We start from the raw sequence: 18,043 nt of genomic DNA, 5'->3' as shown, positions 1-18,043 counted from the left end.
CACACACACACTCACACACTCATGCATGTCCCATAGAAAGCCTGACAAAATGGCGGAAAAAAACAGGTGTCACATTGTTGTCGCTGACTGTTGCGCCGTTTCCTTGTTCTGGTTTTTATGTCATTTTAACATTTCCTAATGCACGTGGCATATTACGCGGTCACAAAAATAACAATGGCAGGGAGCCAGTCAGCCGTATCCTGTGGAAGAGACAAAACTTGCGAGCTGTGACAAAAACTAGGAAAAAGCCACAGTTATGACAACTAAGAGCGAGGCGAGGCTGCGGCATTACGAAGCACTTGCATCACACACGAGGTCTTAACTAAGTTCCCACAGTTTTTATGGCTCGACAGTGAGTGGCTGCTGGATGGATATTATTGAGCTGTTTGAAGATGACTAAGCACTGCCACCAAGAAGGGAAGGAAGGCAGGAAGAAAGATTGAATTGGGTTGTAAAAATAGAAAACTTTCTGACACAAGCTCGTAAATAATTGGGGGACGGAATATTAGAGGACTGAAACAAGGCCGCACAGAATGTAAACTTCAGCCTGTTCGGGCCACTCAATTAAGCCAATAAATATTCTCCGAATGTCAACAAGTGGCAAGGAGGCAGGCAGAGCAGCCTGAATGCCTAACAGAATCCAATTTCGGGCCATAAGAATTGCACAAGCGACTAAATCGATGCCACACTCCAGCACACACACTCACCCTCACATGCCTGCGTAATGCAATTTAAGTCAAATTTAATCAATGCGCAACACAAGCACTCCGCCAAGGAACCCTTGACTCGAACCGCCTCCCAAACTTTCGCCATGTTTCCGAAACTACTATCGAATTGTAGTGGAGGATGCAGTGGGGAGGACTCAGAGCCAGGGAGGGGAGTCAATAGAGTCAAAAGTTATGCTTCACTGCCGGCTGCAACCAATGAGTGAGTGAGCGGGGCTTCATTGTACTTGCAGCAGTAATCAAAAGTAGTTTGGCCCCCTTTTCGAGGGCGGAAACTAAACCCCAAAGCGTAGTTTAGCCTTGCCTTTGCAGACTATTGAAACTTTCAGGCAAATATGTATTCGGGTAAATTTCTGATATGCCCTTCCCCTGCCTCTCTTTCTCTCTTTTGAATGCATTTGGAGATTGTTGGAAATCGCAAATCGAAGAGTTATTACAAGTGAATCACTCTAAAGCGTTCAAGTTGTCGTAAAATTAACAAATTTAATGCAGTTCTATTTACACATTTCCAGGCTTCTATTGATAGAATGTCACCTGCCTTAGTTAATTGCTAGCTAAGGTCTTAGGTCTAATGCGATCTTATTTTCCTACTTAAACCTAAACCCTTTGATTTTCTACCAATAACCAAAATATTTCGAATAGAAATTCCAGCCGAGTGTTGCTTGCATTTGCACATTTCACACTTATCCATCAACAGTTTTGGCCAGTAATAACATCGGTTAGGACACATAAACCATAACGTCATAACAAGCACTTGTAGCCCATCCACAGGCCGAAGCAATTAAAGCGAAATGCCGTCTACGCTCAAGGCTTCTCTATATCAGGACCCGTCCATGGATTCACTTAACCCCCAAATTCGCAGCATTTGGGGTGGCCTTTGCCTAGTGATGGGATGATTTATCCATAGCCAAAGAATCATGACATCTGGACATGCCTACATTTTTGTCTGCTTATGACCTTTATTTGTTTTTTACCTTTTTGAATATGCGAATCGACGAATATGTCAGACCAATTCACAATTTTAGGAATACTTTATCTTATTCTATGGAAAATCTCACGTTCCCATCTCTAGATCCTAACAGCCTCCAGGTCTGCGGACCTTCCTCCTATGTTCCCTTGTGCTGTGCACGATATTGGTATGCACATTGACCGCAGACATTTGCATAGGCACAGGGCTCAAAACAGCAGTCAACTGGCGCTTATGTTTTGATAGCCATGTAATTTCCGCCCATAAACATGAGTGCTGCGAGGGAGTGGCCTGGTGGACAGGAGGGCGGGAACAGATTTTGATCCAGTTAGGGGCAAAATGGTCAAGTGCAAAGTGTGTATAATGAAGCCTGGCCTCTAGGCTCCGAAACACTGATAGTTTAATGGGTTAAGCAGGTTACTTGGCATTAGTGTTGTTACCAATTTCGGTAGTTACAAGTTTAGATTGATTAAAAGGATTACATTTGTAGAGAATTATTATAAAATGTTAACTTTTTTACATGAATAAATAAACTTTAGCTGCTTGGCAACCCCAAAGCTTGAACCACAACCAATAAAGCTGTCTTTAATAAACAGCTCACAAACCTCTTACCAATTTGTAAGCTTCATTTTGGTATAAAGCTCCTGACAAGTGTGTACCCACCCAATAAAGGATCCTACTTTATGACGACAAAAGGCAACCCAAAACAGACATACCCCAGCCAGGACTTAATACGCAGTTGAGAGCAAAAAGTTAGCGGCGGCAGGTAAAGTCAAAACACCCATATATACAATATTTACAGCGCTATCAATGCCATTATCAGGCAACATAACTTTACACAAGCCAACACACTTAAGCGAAAAGTTATTAACATAAATTCTTGTACAAACACCGGGAAGGCGGTCTCTCGAACTCGAGACCGGGCTCAAACTCTTGCCCAGGTACAAAGAAAAAAACTTTGCCACCGCAAAAGTCAAAAGTGTTGGGCAACAAGAGCCACCTTAGCCCCATCGCCGCCATCAACATCATCATCATCATCGTCATCATCGAAAAAGTGGAGCATTTCTTTCCAGCCATTTAAACTTTGCCACGTTTGCCAGCGATCGTCTCGAGGCGAGTGCGAGAAAGCGCAGCTCGAGTATTTAGAAATTTATTTAAAAGTTCTACCCAGGGAGACGACCCTCACCCTTATTTTCCCCCCGTCTTGCCCGCTCCTCGGCTTTGCCAGCAGTTTTCCTTTCACTACGCCCAGTTACGCGCATAAATTGTGTTATGGAACTTTTCGCAGGGCTGTTGTTGCCGCCGGAATGTGTGAAAGAGCTGGAGAAATGGAGAACTGGAGAAGCGGTGAAACGGAGAATGCCAGTGAAAGTTTCTTGCAGCAGGATCCGCTTGCCTTACTTCAAGTTTTATTTCAACAATAAGAATGTGTGTTGGGCGACCGCGATTGTGCACTCGGCCACAAAATGGCCAAGTAAAGAATTGTTAAAGGAGAAAGGGCCAAACAAAAAGGATGGTTGAGGGAAGGGTTGACTTTGGAAAGTCTTTTATTAATAATTACAATATTAATATTACAATTAATACTTTTATATAAAGACATGTGTTGTACCTGAGATGTTTTTTGACTTGAGGTTTTTTTAGGTCTAAATAAATAAATATATAATAAATAAAAGGACTGAGTTGTTGGACTAATATACATCTTATAAAATGACAAAGAAAATACATTGAATTATGATAACAATATCCCTAAGTCGCTATTAAAAGTGTTTCTCTAGACTGTCTAAATCCGCGATGTTCAGACAACCTACAACTAAGCCCTATGCTAATCTCCCTCCAAATTGTCTTGCCTCAAGAAATCCCCTTTTTCGGGAAAGTGTCAGCTCAGGACAATCCACAAAACCCTCACACACTCCCCCCCAGCATCCCAGCTTAGTCGCATAAATTCCCCGGATATCGTTAACTTTCCATTTTTGCACAGGTCCCCCTGCATATTAGGATGCCACGATTCTAATGCAAACGAAATGCGGCTGCACTTTCCTTTTCACATTATCTGGGCGTACCGTAACTCTCCGTTAAGTCGCCGCTGGCGAAATTCCGGAGCGTGAGCCCGGGAAATGAGGGCCAAAACTAGCTCATAACTTGGACCTATACAAGGAATTTGCGCACGCAAAAAGCTTGTAAACAAATACAATAAATTCAGAGCTTGGCGCCGCACACAAAACAGGTGTTAATCCTGCTCTGCTGGAGCTTTTCTTCTACTTCCACTACCACTTTTCATTGCTCTCTCTCTCTTGCCTGCCTCGAGTTTTCCGCCGAATTTCACAGAGAACAACAACTTAAAGCTGCCTGCGGAGTCCTGCCGGTGAGGATTCTTTTAGCCACAGTAAAAAAAAAGGAGGATAATCATAAAAAATTTGTTGCACATGGAAAACAATTGCACTCATTTGTAACACGTGCAAGAGAGAGAGAGAGAGAGCGTAGAGTGAGTGAGAGAGAGAGGCAACCGCAATTTGCATTTGTTTTTGGCTTCAAGTTGCCACTTGCCGTTTGTCAGTTGTCCTGGCAACCAAGTTGCCAGAGTGAAACAAGTGGAAACGCAGTTCGTGGACACTGGCGACTTAAAGATACCCAGGGAGAGAGTTTCTTAAGGGATAGGTATCTGATGGATGAGATCAGCGACCAGTAGATACTTCTAACTGATGATATAACTTGGCTACTATTTCATACTATTTGTTACTGAAATTACCACAGAGCTCTGATGATCCTTAGACACTTGTCTCTTTCTTAAAAACATATAAAATAATACAAATATTTAAATATCTTTTCTGATAATGTAATATTAAACGAAAAATAGAGAGGAGTTTAAAGGACTTTCTCCATCACTTATATACCCTTTTACCCACCAAAAATAAAGGATACTTCGAACCAGAGAGAACACCCCAGAAAAGTGGAGGTTGCAAGGGTTGCAGGGGCCTGCAGTTATTGTACTCCAAACAACTAGCATTACTATCCTTACACACACACAAGGTCTTGCAGTCGGTCTACCTCTGCGTCCTGGTTGCCATTTGGCTCTAATGCCGTTATTTAGTTTTAGCATACGAGCAGCTTTTAGAGGTTATCTCATTTCGGCCATTCTTTTGTGTTGTTGTGCTCTGTTGCCGCTGGAAAAGTGAAATCGCATAGAAACAAAAACGAATCCCCGAAAAACAAAAAGTGAGAAATAAAACAGCAGCCGTAAAGGACGAGTAAAAGCTTAAAATGCAAAGCGCATTCAACGCAGAAAAATAAATGTATGTGTAAGCACACATGTGCAAGTGCGTCGGTGTGTCCTGTGTGTCCTGTGTATTTTGAGCCTCGGCACACACATATGTATGTGTGTGCTGGCCGGCTTTTGGTTGCCGTGAGCGTGTATTGGTGCCGGGTGAATTTGCCGTTACTTTGGCAACCGGCAAATGCCCAAGGCATTGCCAGGCTTAAAGTGGCCAGGTGAAAGCTTTGGTGGCTCTGATTGAGCCGTTTTACCGTTGCCGTTGCCCGTGGTGGATTTCTAATAAACTCTGATTGCAGCCTGCAGAATGCCCCGGCTTATCGTTATTGTTTTGGCAGGAGAAAGCTAAAGGAACACTACAATAAGAGATATTTTTTATATTTATATTTAATCTGCAACATAGACGTTACAAGATGAGTAACATAGAGGGTCATGGGGTGATTTATAAAGTATTAAATTATAGTCGACAACAAACGAACATTTTCTGCAAAAGTAAATACTCAATATTATATTTCTTTCTTTCTTTAAAATCAAATCTTTACTTTACAATTAGTCATACCTTTACCCCATAATATCTCTAGGCCATAAAATGTTCTTTATGTAAACATATCAATGATCAACCAATAGCAATTAATCCACCCACAATGTATTCCAAGTTTAGTCGTACACGTGGGTCCTTGGTATTTGCTTTCTAAACGTTTTCCCATGACCGATTCACGCAATTGCCCCATTCCCAATCATTGGATATTTTGCGCTCGAAATCAAAGAGTAAACTTTTGCTCAAATTCGCTGTTTGTTTTTAATGACAACAGATTGACAACGCGCAACACAAACAACAAACTACAAACAACGGCAACAGCTATAACAACACTATTAATAACTTAAATACAACGGAACCAACCCCGAGACGGATTCGGCTACGGATTTCCCTCCTCGAACGCGCGTTGCCAATGTCAACCGACGAACCCAACACCCCAACAAACCCCACTCCCCCCGAGATGACGCCGACCTATTGTCTTCGGCGTTTTCAATGCCGGCGCACGTAAAAATTCCGCCTACATTTACGGCGGGAATCAGGCTTATAAACAAAGTACATTAATAATTTCCAGCCGACGGACGCGAAATTATCGCCTCGCATTCCTTCCGCGTGTGAAAGTAAATTCAGTTGATTTTGCAGTGAAATGTGGAAAACACTTGCGAAAGTCGGCCCGGAATAGGGCGTTTTCAAGACAATTTTCCTGAACAATTAGTGAGTGCTTTGTCTATGGACAAATGGTTTGGAGAGAAGCGTCTGTGGCTGTTTGGTAACCACCTTCCACTTCTGCCCAGGAGGTAAGTCAAGTGGGATGTAATCACTGAAGGTATTCTCTTGGGAGGTCTTTGCAGAGACTTGAAATTATTTGAAAAGGTTTTTGAAAGTATTTTTTTGATTATATATGATTGCTTATGAATTATTTCCTTATTTTCAAAGGATTTAAATACCTTTTTTAAATTATTATTAAAGACATTTTTAGATAACCTGATATATTTAAATATAAAAATACTTTAAAAATTCAACTTTTTTTAATAAATTCAAATCCCTGAAATTTTCTTGATAGTAACTTACCATTAAAGTTGTAAACTTTGCATTGCTTTGCTTGGTGCGGAGAAGTTTTTTCAAACATTCTTGCATTGTTTTGGCCTGAACTTGAACTTGAAGATTGGCGGACAGATAAAAGTATTTCGCCACGGTAAACGCTATTGGCCCTGATATTGTTTTCAGTTAACCTCCAGACTTGCTGTTATCTTTTCGACATATTTTTTGCTCTAATTCTTGGAATATATTACCTTTATAAATAGTACTTAATTTCTTAGTTTTCCAACATAAAGAAAAGTAATGAAAATACCAACAAATGTCTACTCAACTAACACAAAACTTCAGCAACAAACCAAGGAGACTGAAAGCAGACAAAAACTCCAATCAAATTGAAATTCAATCAAAAGGAATATGTGCTCGGGAGCAGGGAGAAAAAAGAACAAAAGCCAGAAGAAAAGGACTCAAGTACACAGACATCAAATTGCATTGAAATGCGTTCGTCGCTTTTGTTTGCCTTTTTTGTTTGGTTTCCCAGCCCCAAAACCCACCCCCCTGATAACCACCATGCCATGCCCAGTGTCAGACAGTCCAGACGAGCAGCTCAAAAGGAATATTGCATACTTATTGGCAGAACCAGCAGCAGCAGCAGCAGGGAAAGCGGCAGTGGCAGCGGATGATTTAGCGGTTTTTAATGCTTTTCCTCCATGCAGACGGAGTGGAAACCCTTTTTGGGCACATGTCAACGCCATTTGCGCTTCTGCTTTGGCGAAAACGAACTGGAAATATGGAAAAAATGTATAAAAAATATACACAGAGACACTATTTGTGCTTGATTGAAATCATTTTGAGGGGTCCGCTTAACGAGCAAATGGAATGTGAGCGGAGATGAGAGATCGATGGGAAGGGCTAAGGGTAGAGATAGTTGTTAAGCAGACCGAAAAACAAGTTGCTGGAATGTTTATCGAGCGAATAATAACCATAATAATGCAGGATTAGGTGGCATTGAACACAATGGCAAACAGAAACTAAAACGAAACACTTTATTTTGTTTTTAAATAAAGATAAAGTAGTAGATTTTGGAACGTATACATATTACTGAGCTTTTTCTACTTATATATATGGTTTTTTATTTTAATAATAAGTGACCAAAGATTCCTTGAAACTTATCCCTAAATTCCATTCGAACTAAAATTTGTTTTATTTTACTTTAAATTTTTTGTTGCTTAGAAAACTGCAAAATGTTAAAATGTTACCTGTTTTAATTTTCGCCTAAAATTATGTAGCTCAAACCGGGCCAGCTTAGATATAAAAATATGGAGAAATATTCCCAAGAAATCCAGAAACCTCTAGAAAAATAGCGAATGAGGAGACACTCCTCCAGAACAGGATTTCAATTCCGAGAAATCACTTTTTCTGGTGCTTCTCGCCCACCTGCGGGCTCATGGCATTTGACAGCCGCTCTCATTCCCACAGTAAATCTCACCTTTCCCGGGTTCTTCCCTCCCCCCTTCCCTTTTCCCCTGCATGACTGAGCCCCTGCCTCGAGTCGGCTTTCATTCTCCCCCTTGGTCTCGGGGCCCCTGATTTCGTGCGCCTCATTTTTGCATGTGGCGAATTCTGTTTTTGGCCAGGTCCTAGAATCTGTTTGCCCTCCGTCGCAACTCTCACTTCGCGCATAATGCGCCTCGGTTCATTTGCATGTGCCCCCACCATGTTTGTTGACCCAAAAAAAAAGGGCAAAAAACAAAATGAAAAAGTGCTGCCGGCACGAGACACGTCAGAATCGGAGCTGTTTCTTGCACCTGTCTGCGACGACTCATGCATCAAATATTCATGATGTCCGATGCATTTTAAAGCCGGGTATCGATAAAATAAATAGACAGGACCCGGCCGGGCCGAGACTTAGTCATCCTGGGAACCTGCAGCAAAGCGAACCTACGAAGGAAATGATTCCCTGAGATGTTCCAGAGCTACTCGTCGTACCTGCCGCAGTCGCTTCAGAACTCGTTCCTCTACCGCCTCATCCAGAAGTTCCAGGTGTGCCATGAGCCCCACCTAGTCGAGCCACGGGAGTACAGGTGGGTGCATATAGTACATCGGTCGATTAGTTTCCCTCTTCGTGGGCCTAATTAGCTTCGGCAACTTTTTCTGCGGAACGAAAGTGAAATATGGTGCAGAGGATAAAGTTTTCTGCAATGACATTTGCGGCCTGGTGTTGCAGCGGCCTTGGCCTTCTGTTTGCACACGCACCCGTATGGCCGCCGCGCCCGTAAAAGTGCTGCGATTTTTGCACAGCCTTCACAGGAAGCCTCTCTTTGCCTCTCCTCGCTTCGGTTCGGTGCGTGTGCGAGCATTTGGCATTAATGGCTTGTTATTTATTGCATTTTACGCTTGTTTTCCCACAAGGCCACGTCAACACAACACCATCTAACTATTCTTGGTTGCCCCTGCCACGTTGTCTTTCTGTTTCGGGGAAGGCAGTGAGCAGCCCCGTTGCCATAAAACTTTTCATTGCCTGGCATATTTATTTCTATATTTTACCAAACCCCCCAGTACACACACACACAAACACAGTTTTGGCCAAAACTCGCTCATTGCACTGCTTATTTTTAAACCAAGTTTCGTTGTTTTTAGACCATTTTATGAATTGTAAGCAAGGTTACCAGCCAAAAGGGCAGTTGAAGCTGAACCTGATTTTAGGAATTTATTTATATGCAATTTTAAGGGTAATATTTATACGAATTTTTAAGTCTTATTAGAGTCTCATAAAACAGAGGATATGGTAACTTAAATCACAATGTTTTTTACTTCATAATCTAAATGTATTTTTAAATTTTAACTGAAATGTAAATTTGTGTGGTTTTTAAAGCTTAAACCTTTACAATATTAAATTAAAAATAATTTAATTTATTAAAATTCCCTTACAAAAGGACTTATTTATATACAAAAAGAGAGGATTAAAATAATAATTAGATTTTTTCAGTTCAGCACTTAAATCCCTTATTAATAAAAGAAAAAAAAGGAAAAGCTTCTTGTTTTTGCCAATTATTATCCCCTCAAATCCAGACCTGGGCCACCTCTCCAGAAACTTTTATATATTTCGCACTTGTGGTGCTGCTGCCCACACAATAGCAAAGGGTCAATAGCAGAGAGTATTTGAACAATAGTTCCGCCTACGGAAAGTTAAATGCTTGAATAGCCAATGAACTGGGAAGCATTGACCCCAAAATCAAAAGCAAACATCAACCTAAGGAGAACAATAAATTACTATGGTAGGCAAATAGCAAGAACAATAAATACAGCAACACAAAAAATATAATTAAAAGCCACAAGGGCCTGAAATAAACGAGAACTCTAGCGGGGGAAGTTAAAGTGTTTTCGCGAAACACAAAAGCTGTCAAATGTATAAATAGGCAAGCAGTAGGGGGTAGCGTGGGCGTGGTCGAGGGGGCTTCACTGTAATTATGCAAATTGAATTGCAGAAACCACTTGAGCGGCGCTCTGTGGCTCTGTGGCCGTCAGTCGGAAAGGTCAAAAGGCTGAGAAAACCGCAACCAGAAAGAGATATTTGACCAAGCTTTCTGGAACGACTCTTCCGCGACCACGTGGCGTATGCGTGATACTTCCTTATAAATCATATTAGAGGCTTGCTTTCGTGTTACTCAATTGCATTTTAATGCATATTTAATGCCGCACGCGAGGCCCGAGCAAACAAAAACACGGGAATCAAAGTCGCCAGAGGCCAACACGGCGTATGTGCAATGTCCGTGCTGCAATCGAGCCACTCTACAACTCCGCTTTGGCCCGCCCAAACTGGTTCTAGCCAAAAAAGAAAACGGCTCAGTCGTTTGCCGGCTCTTAGCGTCTTCACATCGTGTCGTTCTGCCAACTCGCTTTCGCGCAGGTCTGCCGGCCCAATTGGAGTTTACAAGGAAAAGAAAAAGCCTCTGAGGCAGGCTAAAAATATAAACAAAGAGTTTGCTAGTGAAAATTTGGGTTAGCAATGAAAATGTTTGAGATTTCCAAGTTGTTTTCCCTGCGAAGGTAAGAAAGCATACTACCAATTCTGACAAAAACTAACAAAAGTTATAAGTAAACTCTAATTAAACTATAAAAGTGAGTGTCATTAATAAGAATCATTAAAAAGCAACTACTCCACCAAGTCATTAATTATTTAAGTGTGTAATTGTGAAAGTAAAAAGCAAAATAATTCCTTAAATTATGCAAGCAAACGTTTAAATCCAGCTTGTTAGCCAGTTGAAATGCAAACACGTAAGAGTTAACTTTTAAGTGGCCTTTGAGTAATGAAATTAGCTCTACCCAGGACTTTCTACCATTATACAACCGAGTTGAACTACCCTTAATAACGATATAATTGCCGGTGATTCAAGCATTAATAAGCAATATGAAACCCAAAGGAAAGCCACCCCCTTTGGGGCACTCATTGCACTGCTGCACCAGTTTTCTGGGAACTTCTCCGATGTTCCACAGCAAAAGTACCCAGTTTGCAGAGCACTCCAGGCACCAAACTCCTCCAGGTAACCTCAAAAGAAAGGAATACAAAAAAAAAACAGAAAAGAAAACGTAAGAAACCGAGCAAAGAATGCCAAAGAAGCACGCCTCAAATGCCTTCCGGTCGACGCTGGAAAAATAAAACAAACAGTGGGGGGTGTAACGATCAGGCTAGATGTTGAGGCAAGATTCAGACGCACGCTAATTTACTCGGCTATGCTCGTCGGCTATTGGTGGTGGTGGTCTTGCCTGAATCTCGCGATGGCCTTTTGCAATCAGTATCTTACTAAATTTTTTGCGTGCCGCGACGAGAAAGGGGGAAGGGAAATCAAATGATCACAACACACATGCGGACTGGCTACTCCCTCATTATAACATACTTAGGGCTTGGGATCCTCCGATGTTGTCGAGGTCCCTTGTCAGCCCTCCCTACCTTGGCCATCTAATCCGTAGTTACCTATATTTTCTTTTGATGACCCCTATAAACCATAGCTGGCTCTACTGGGGCGGCATGCTGGTGGAGGCGAATAAATTAAATTTTTTTTAAAACATTATAAAAGGTAATTTATTTCCTAATTAAACACGAACATATAATTGAGACATTGAACATAATTTAAACAACGGAATACTAATAAATAAATAATGCTAAAGACTACCAAATTTCCTAAGTACAATTAAATTCTTTGCGTAATAATTATTATTGATGGAATTTAATATATATATTTTTTTTGTGGCGAAGACAGGAATAAAAGTGACAAAAAATTGGTTTAAAAACAATTATTTCGGCTCATTTTAGTCAGCGCACAGTGGGCTAAACTGAACAAAAAAACCTTGGCAGATTGCCTTGCCGATCGATGCGATATTTCATTAATTGTATAATTCTCTGTGTTTATTCTTTATTTTCTTATGTGTTTGGCGACATGCTTAATACGGCTTTTCGTTTTACTTCTTGGAGAATCCTCCACTCTTACTCACTCACCCTTGTTGCAGATCCACCGGCGAAAGCGCTTTCGACGAGCTAGCTGGAACTGAGGGGGGAAACAGGAAGACAAAGGTTCGCCCTAACACACATGAAAATTTATTGTCGACCACATTTAATCACTTTTTCCCTAGCTCACTACTTCATCTTTTTTTTTTTTTTTTTTATTGTAATTAACAAAAAAAAATGTAAAAAAAAATTTAACTACCACTAAATTTATTTAATCACTAAAATTTGGCTGCGATAACTCCGATCGCGGCATTTGAAAATCTTCCCCGGATTTCCGAAGGCGCGCTCCGCGGAAACAATTTTTTCTGAGTTGCGCTGGCGGTTGCTTCGATGTAACTGTTTCAGAACCGCGGAGCGGGATAAAAACCAATAAGAAAGAATCGCCGCTAGTCGCCGCTCATCCCGCTAGTTTGTGTTGTTGCTGCAAATTTCTATGCTTCTATGCTTCCCTATGCTGCTTCTATGCTGGCTATGCTCCGACCCAACGAAAAGAAACCAACGGTGAAGATTCGGGGGCAAGGGGCTGAGGGGCTCCTCCTTTCCCTTTTATCGCGCGCTGCTGCGTTGGCGGTGTTGTTGGGATCTGTAGCTTAGTTTTAGGCGGTTGCTTTATGCTCCGCTACTTTTTCCATCCAATGAGCGCACTTTCTTCGCCGAAAAGGTGGGGAAAAATTGGGCTTTTATTAAGCGCCGGGCCCTGTATAGATTTTTTTCCAATTTTAGTATACTTTTTCCTTATTATTTCCTTTTTTCCACAACTCACCCTGGGGGACTCAGCGCTGAGCTTGTTGGGGATCTTAAAAACTGGAAACCACTTTTCCTTCCTAAGGCTTTTATTTTAAATTCTTCTTGTTTTGGCAGCGGCAACGCGTAGGAAAAAAAAATCAGCTTCCACTCGCGTGACTTTTCGAACTTTTATTTATTAATTTTATTTTGATGACGAACTTATTCGCTCTGCTGCCAAAAACCAAAAGAAAGCGGACTCCGTCTCGAATCGCGCGGGATCCCTCTCCCTAGCTCTCACCCTCCTTCGGGTCGCAGCCGATCGCTGACACATGCCCCTGTTAGAGGTGAGTTTCGCCCCCTTAGCTCCGCTCTGCACCCAGATTGGAACTGCGCCGATACTCCCTAGATGGCGCCAGGGAAGTATCTTTATATTGCCCATGCATCAGGCGTTACAGGGGAGAAACTTCTTGAAGAACTTTGGGGGCAACTGCGCATGGTTTTGGTTTTGTTGTGGTTTTTCGCTTTGTTAACTCCGGTCGCATTGCTATGACATTGGCCAACCCGGGCCAGAGCCCGTCCGGCGATAGATTCCCCCGTTTCAGTGCTTGGTTGTCAGTCAAAACAAACGTCTGTTCTAGCGGTCTGGCCGCTGAAATTCATTATTGATCGACGACGGGCGAGGGCCGTGGAAGAGAGCACTGGGCGCATGGTGTGTATCGTAGATTTAACCCGAATCCATTGAATTATTTTGTATAAACCAGAGATTCATCCACAATTTAATACGAAACTCTCTAGTGGCAAATACGTCAGATCTTAGCCAGATGGGTGCCTAGGTAAGTCGTCTGCTTGCCACACTTTCGATGTCCTCCGTTTGTTGCTTACCCCACCTGTGTTGGCCATCAATCCACCTGCACATGAATACTTAATTGCATGTTATGCTTATGACCTACACACACACACATATTGGCCAGGCTTCCTTCGTTCGGCAAGGGCTCAAGTGAAGTTCAATTACCTCGGCTTTGAGTTGGCATTGAACTGCCAGGCCGTATCACTCATAAAAACCTCGAGCAGCCAAAGAAAACATGTTCTCGAGCGACGAGAGTTTGGGGCAAAAAAAAAATCGATATAGCTTTCGTGCTCTCGGGGGGATTGGGGGAGGTTAATTGGTCTGGGCTCTGTATCTAATGAAGGTTCCACATTAACAATATCGATTTTTATTTGGTAAAGGATAAAAATTAGTTTTAGAAAGGATAAGGGATGTTTAGGGGTATTAAAACTTGAAGAATTTTAGATATTATAGGTTGTGAGATCTTTAGAATTTTATTTAATATTTTCTTGTACATTTTAGATAAGTTAGTTTACCAAGATCTCAAAGACTTAAGTACAAAAATGTTCAGGAAACCTTTTATCTGTTTAACACAACTTCACAATTTTATTTTACCACCTCAATTTCCCAAATAAATTTACTCATTCTTAACGATTTCTCATTTGTTATTCGTTTCATTTCATCGAAAGCAACTAACCCAATACGCAAATCATAACAAATTCGTAAACCCAAGACTCGACAACGTTCTGGACAACCCAAAAATGAAACAAAACCCAATGTTTTTAACCTAAAAAAAACCTTGTAAATATATACACATCAAAATCATCGAACTGCCCACAAAGCAAAATACCAGAACGAAAATCACTTCATTCCTCGTACTCGTACTCGATCCCATATGTGTTCGTGTCTGAGCTATCAAACAGAAAAACTTTTAAACATTTTATGTGCTCAATGCAAAGCAATGCGACGTGCAAACATCAAACGTGGTCAGTGTTTGAGCTTAAGGTAAAATCCACTCTCAACCCAGCCTGAATGTTAACCGCACTCGAGTGGGGATTCCGGGAATAACTCGTCTTTGTGCCCTTACTTACAGACCACAAGGTAGCAGCAAGATGGATCGCTACGAGAAGCTCAGTAGGCTGGGCGAGGGCTCCTACGGCGTGGTCTACAAGTGCCGGGATCGGGAGACAGGAGCTCTGGTTGCGGTGAAGAGGTTCGTGGAGTCCGAGGACGATCCGGCCATCCGTAAAATAGCACTGCGAGAGATAAGGCTACTCAAGGTAATAATAAAATTAAATTGAAAGTTTATTTCTAAAGCGAATTCCCCTCTTTGTTTGGCAGAACCTCAAGCATCCGAATCTAGTCTCCCTGCTGGAGGTATTCCGGCGCAAGCGACGCCTGCACCTGGTCTTCGAGTTCTGCGAGCTGACCGTCCTCCATGAGCTGGAGCGCCATCCACAGGGCTGTCCGGAGCACCTCACCAAACAGATCTGCTACCAGACGCTGCTGGGCGTGGCCTACTGCCACAAGCAGGGCTGCCTGCACCGCGACATCAAGCCGGAGAATATCCTGCTAACCGCACAGGGTCAGGTGAAGCTCTGCGATTTCGGCTTTGCCCGGATGCTCAGTCCAGGGGAGAACTACACGGACTACGTGGCCACCAGGTGGTATCGGGCGCCAGAGCTGCTGGTGGGCGACACACAGTATGGCACGCCCGTGGACGTGTGGGCCATCGGCTGCCTCTTTGCGGAGCTGGTGCGCGGCGAGGCCCTGTGGCCGGGACGCAGCGACGTGGACCAGCTGTACCTGATCCGCAAGACACTGGGCGACCTGCTGCCGCGTCACATCCAGATCTTCGGACAGAATGAGTACTTCAAGGGCATCACGCTGCCGGTGCCGCCCACGCTGGAGCCGCTGGAGGACAAGATGCCGCCCAAGTCACTGCAGAACCCGCTGACCATCGACTTTCTGCGAAAGTGCCTCGACAAGGACCCGGCCAAGCGTTGGTCCTGCGACAAGCTGATCAAGCACTCCTACTTCGAGGACTACATAGCCAAGCAGCGGGAGCAGGAGCATATCACCAGCCTGGAGGCGGCTAATCATCGCCAGCAGCAGCTCGCTTCGCAGCAGTTCATGCTGGCCACGGCGGCCCAGCAGTTGCAGACGGGACCGGCCCAGGCGGCTGCCATTGCAGCGGCCCGTGATAAATCAAAGGTTTATTGAATCAGTTTTATCCTTGAAAATCCGAGTAGTTAATTGAAAACCCTTTCTCTTCAGACTTCAAACACCTCCTTGCCGTTGCTTCCGAGCACACAGCATCATCACCATCCGCATCAGGACTACGTGAAGCTGCAGCCGCTGAACAAGAACGCTAACCTCCTCCATCGCACCGAGCATCATCTGCCCACAATCTGAGCGGAAATTGTAATTAAGAACTGTCATTGAGTTGCAAAGTGTTTTGTGCAGAAAGTTGCACAGAATTTATATTATTTATTGCTGGTAATAAATGTGTAAAGTGTGTAAAAGTAATCCCTTAATAAATCACTGGGCGGAGTCAGAAACGTAAAATGCAAAATACAAGTTGTCACTGCAGGATATCTTCGTTTTTCTATAAATTCTCAATTCTAAAATCGTTCTCATGAAAGATTTGCAAATCACTCTCGATTGGAGCAACTAAGTCAAGCTGATATTTAATTCACTTTCGAGCTGGGGACCCGGGGGCAAAATCCTTTTCAGCTTTGCACATACACGCACATTGAATTAAAAATCCCAGCAGCCATTTATAAGGCGTGTCTCTGCCAGTGAAGCACTTACATACACTCCGCCTGCAGCTCTATGTCCCCATCCACTTGTTGGGGGTCGGCACAGGTAATCGCCTTCACCTGCCATCGAATCTCCCAGGAGCGGAGTTGCTATTGACTCTGACACTGCCTGGGCTCAGCGTAAAGTCAAAAAGGGGTGAGGAGTCCGCACCTGAAGGAAAAGCGACAAAGCGACGACAAGTTCTCGTCTTTTGGCAGCCCTGCCACGTTTTTTGGCAACTTAATTCAGTGCTAAGCACACGGCAGATAATCAGCAACACGTAGCGGCTTACGTGTGTCCTGAAGAGTTTGCTAAAGGATACCCAAATGTTAGTATAATGTTGGCCCTGATTAAGGTGATAATGTCGTGAAATTATAAGTAAAGTGAGTGATTAGGAGAATAAAAATTGTAAAATTAAAAAGAGGAACTATTTAAATTACTTTGGTATTAATATTGAAAGCCTTTATATATTTTTCTGTAAATATAGACAACTGAAAGCCACTATTATGCCGCCCTTTTGCAACTCTCTACAGACCTAGATCAGCTCTGATTGACTTAACTGTGCCACTTGTTTTCATCCTCTTTTTTTTTCTAAAAAACTTTTAATTAAATTAGAGCAAAAGTTGTGCCGCCAACACCAGCTTCAACAGCAGCAGGAGCCGAAGCTGGAGCTGGAAAATAGTCGGCAGTCAACAAAACTGTCAGCACATAACGCAGAAATCTCCTGAGGACAAGCCATGTCCATGTGGCCGGGATTTTTCCTGCCGGAGAGAGAAACAAGAGGAGATTGCATAGAGAGGGAAATTGAGTGTATCGCTGGATGCCAGAGCCGGATTCCTGGCCCGACTCATGCTCCATTGCAGAAGCGTCACCAATTGTTAGACACTTTGATTTTTGTCACTTGGCCAACACACAACAATGGTCCACCGAGATCGTTCTTTTCTTTTTTATTTGGTACTGTTTCCCCCGCTTTCTGTTACTTTTCCGGTCGCTGTGCATTTTGTTGGGAATGTAAAATGGGCAAAAGCATTTGTAAGTCGAGCCGGCCATCGAAGCATCCCGCTTCCTGGTCCAGGATATGCAAAGTGTCTCCCAGACAGTTGCATAATCTGTAGTGCCGTTTATGCAAAGTGCTCACCAAAAAACCAAAACCAAAGAGCGCAAGCAAGGCAGATAGAAAGTTTCGTCCTGGCGGGTAGCTAAGGATATTGTCGAGGAGGTGTCCCTGAATTGCTAAGCTCGCCAAAGTGCAGAAAAGAGGAATCGAAGTTTTATTGAATAAGTTGATAAGGCATTTTATATTCGTGCACACCATTGGGGGATTGAGTCAGTCGGGAGAAGGTTTATTTTTGCTTTATTTTTTATATTTAAATATTTATGAATTTAAAAGAAAAAGCTTTGGGTTAGGTTAGGTTTATATTTAAGTTTATTATAAATAATGTGAATTTATAATTTTAACCTTTTATGGGATAGTCGGTTAAGAAAAGATAAGAAAATTAATATTATTATTTGCATATTTGTTTGATAATACCAATAATTTTGCTTTTATGCAATATTTTTCACCTTCAAAATCTCAATAAATTAATCTTTAGGATATTTTTTTGTATAACCCATATTCTGTAGATATTTTATATATTTTTTATACATCCATAA

General features: G+C 42.5%; 1 protein-coding gene across 4 annotated transcripts; it reads left to right on the top strand.

Moving 5' to 3' along the window:
* The first annotated feature begins 6,032 nt into the window (after positions 1 to 6,032).
* Positions 6,033 to 16,093, top strand: LOC108073626 (cyclin-dependent kinase-like 1). 4 transcript variants are annotated; one of them, XM_070283554.1, is made up of 4 exons: positions 6,033 to 6,292; positions 14,682 to 14,868; positions 14,930 to 15,802; positions 15,866 to 16,093. In XM_070283554.1, the coding sequence occupies exons 1-4, from the start codon at positions 6,225 to 6,227 to the stop codon at positions 16,001 to 16,003; spliced, it is 1,266 nt and encodes a 421-aa protein (XP_070139655.1). In that variant the 5' UTR covers positions 6,033 to 6,224; the 3' UTR covers positions 16,004 to 16,093. The 4 variants fall into 4 exon arrangements, with proteins under 4 accessions (XP_070139655.1, XP_017020814.1, XP_017020816.1 ...); XM_017165325.3 differs by lacking the exon at positions 6,033 to 6,292 and adding an exon at positions 8,496 to 8,614; XM_017165327.3 differs by lacking the exon at positions 6,033 to 6,292 and adding an exon at positions 10,456 to 10,580.
* The last annotated feature ends 1,950 nt before the right edge of the window (positions 16,094 to 18,043 follow it).

The sequence above is a fragment of the Drosophila kikkawai genome, chromosome 2L, assembly GCF_030179895.1.
Source record: "Drosophila kikkawai strain 14028-0561.14 chromosome 2L, DkikHiC1v2, whole genome shotgun sequence".
Classification (NCBI taxonomy): Eukaryota; Metazoa; Arthropoda; class Insecta; order Diptera; family Drosophilidae; genus Drosophila; species Drosophila kikkawai.
This window is presented reverse-complemented; position numbering and strand designations above follow the sequence as displayed.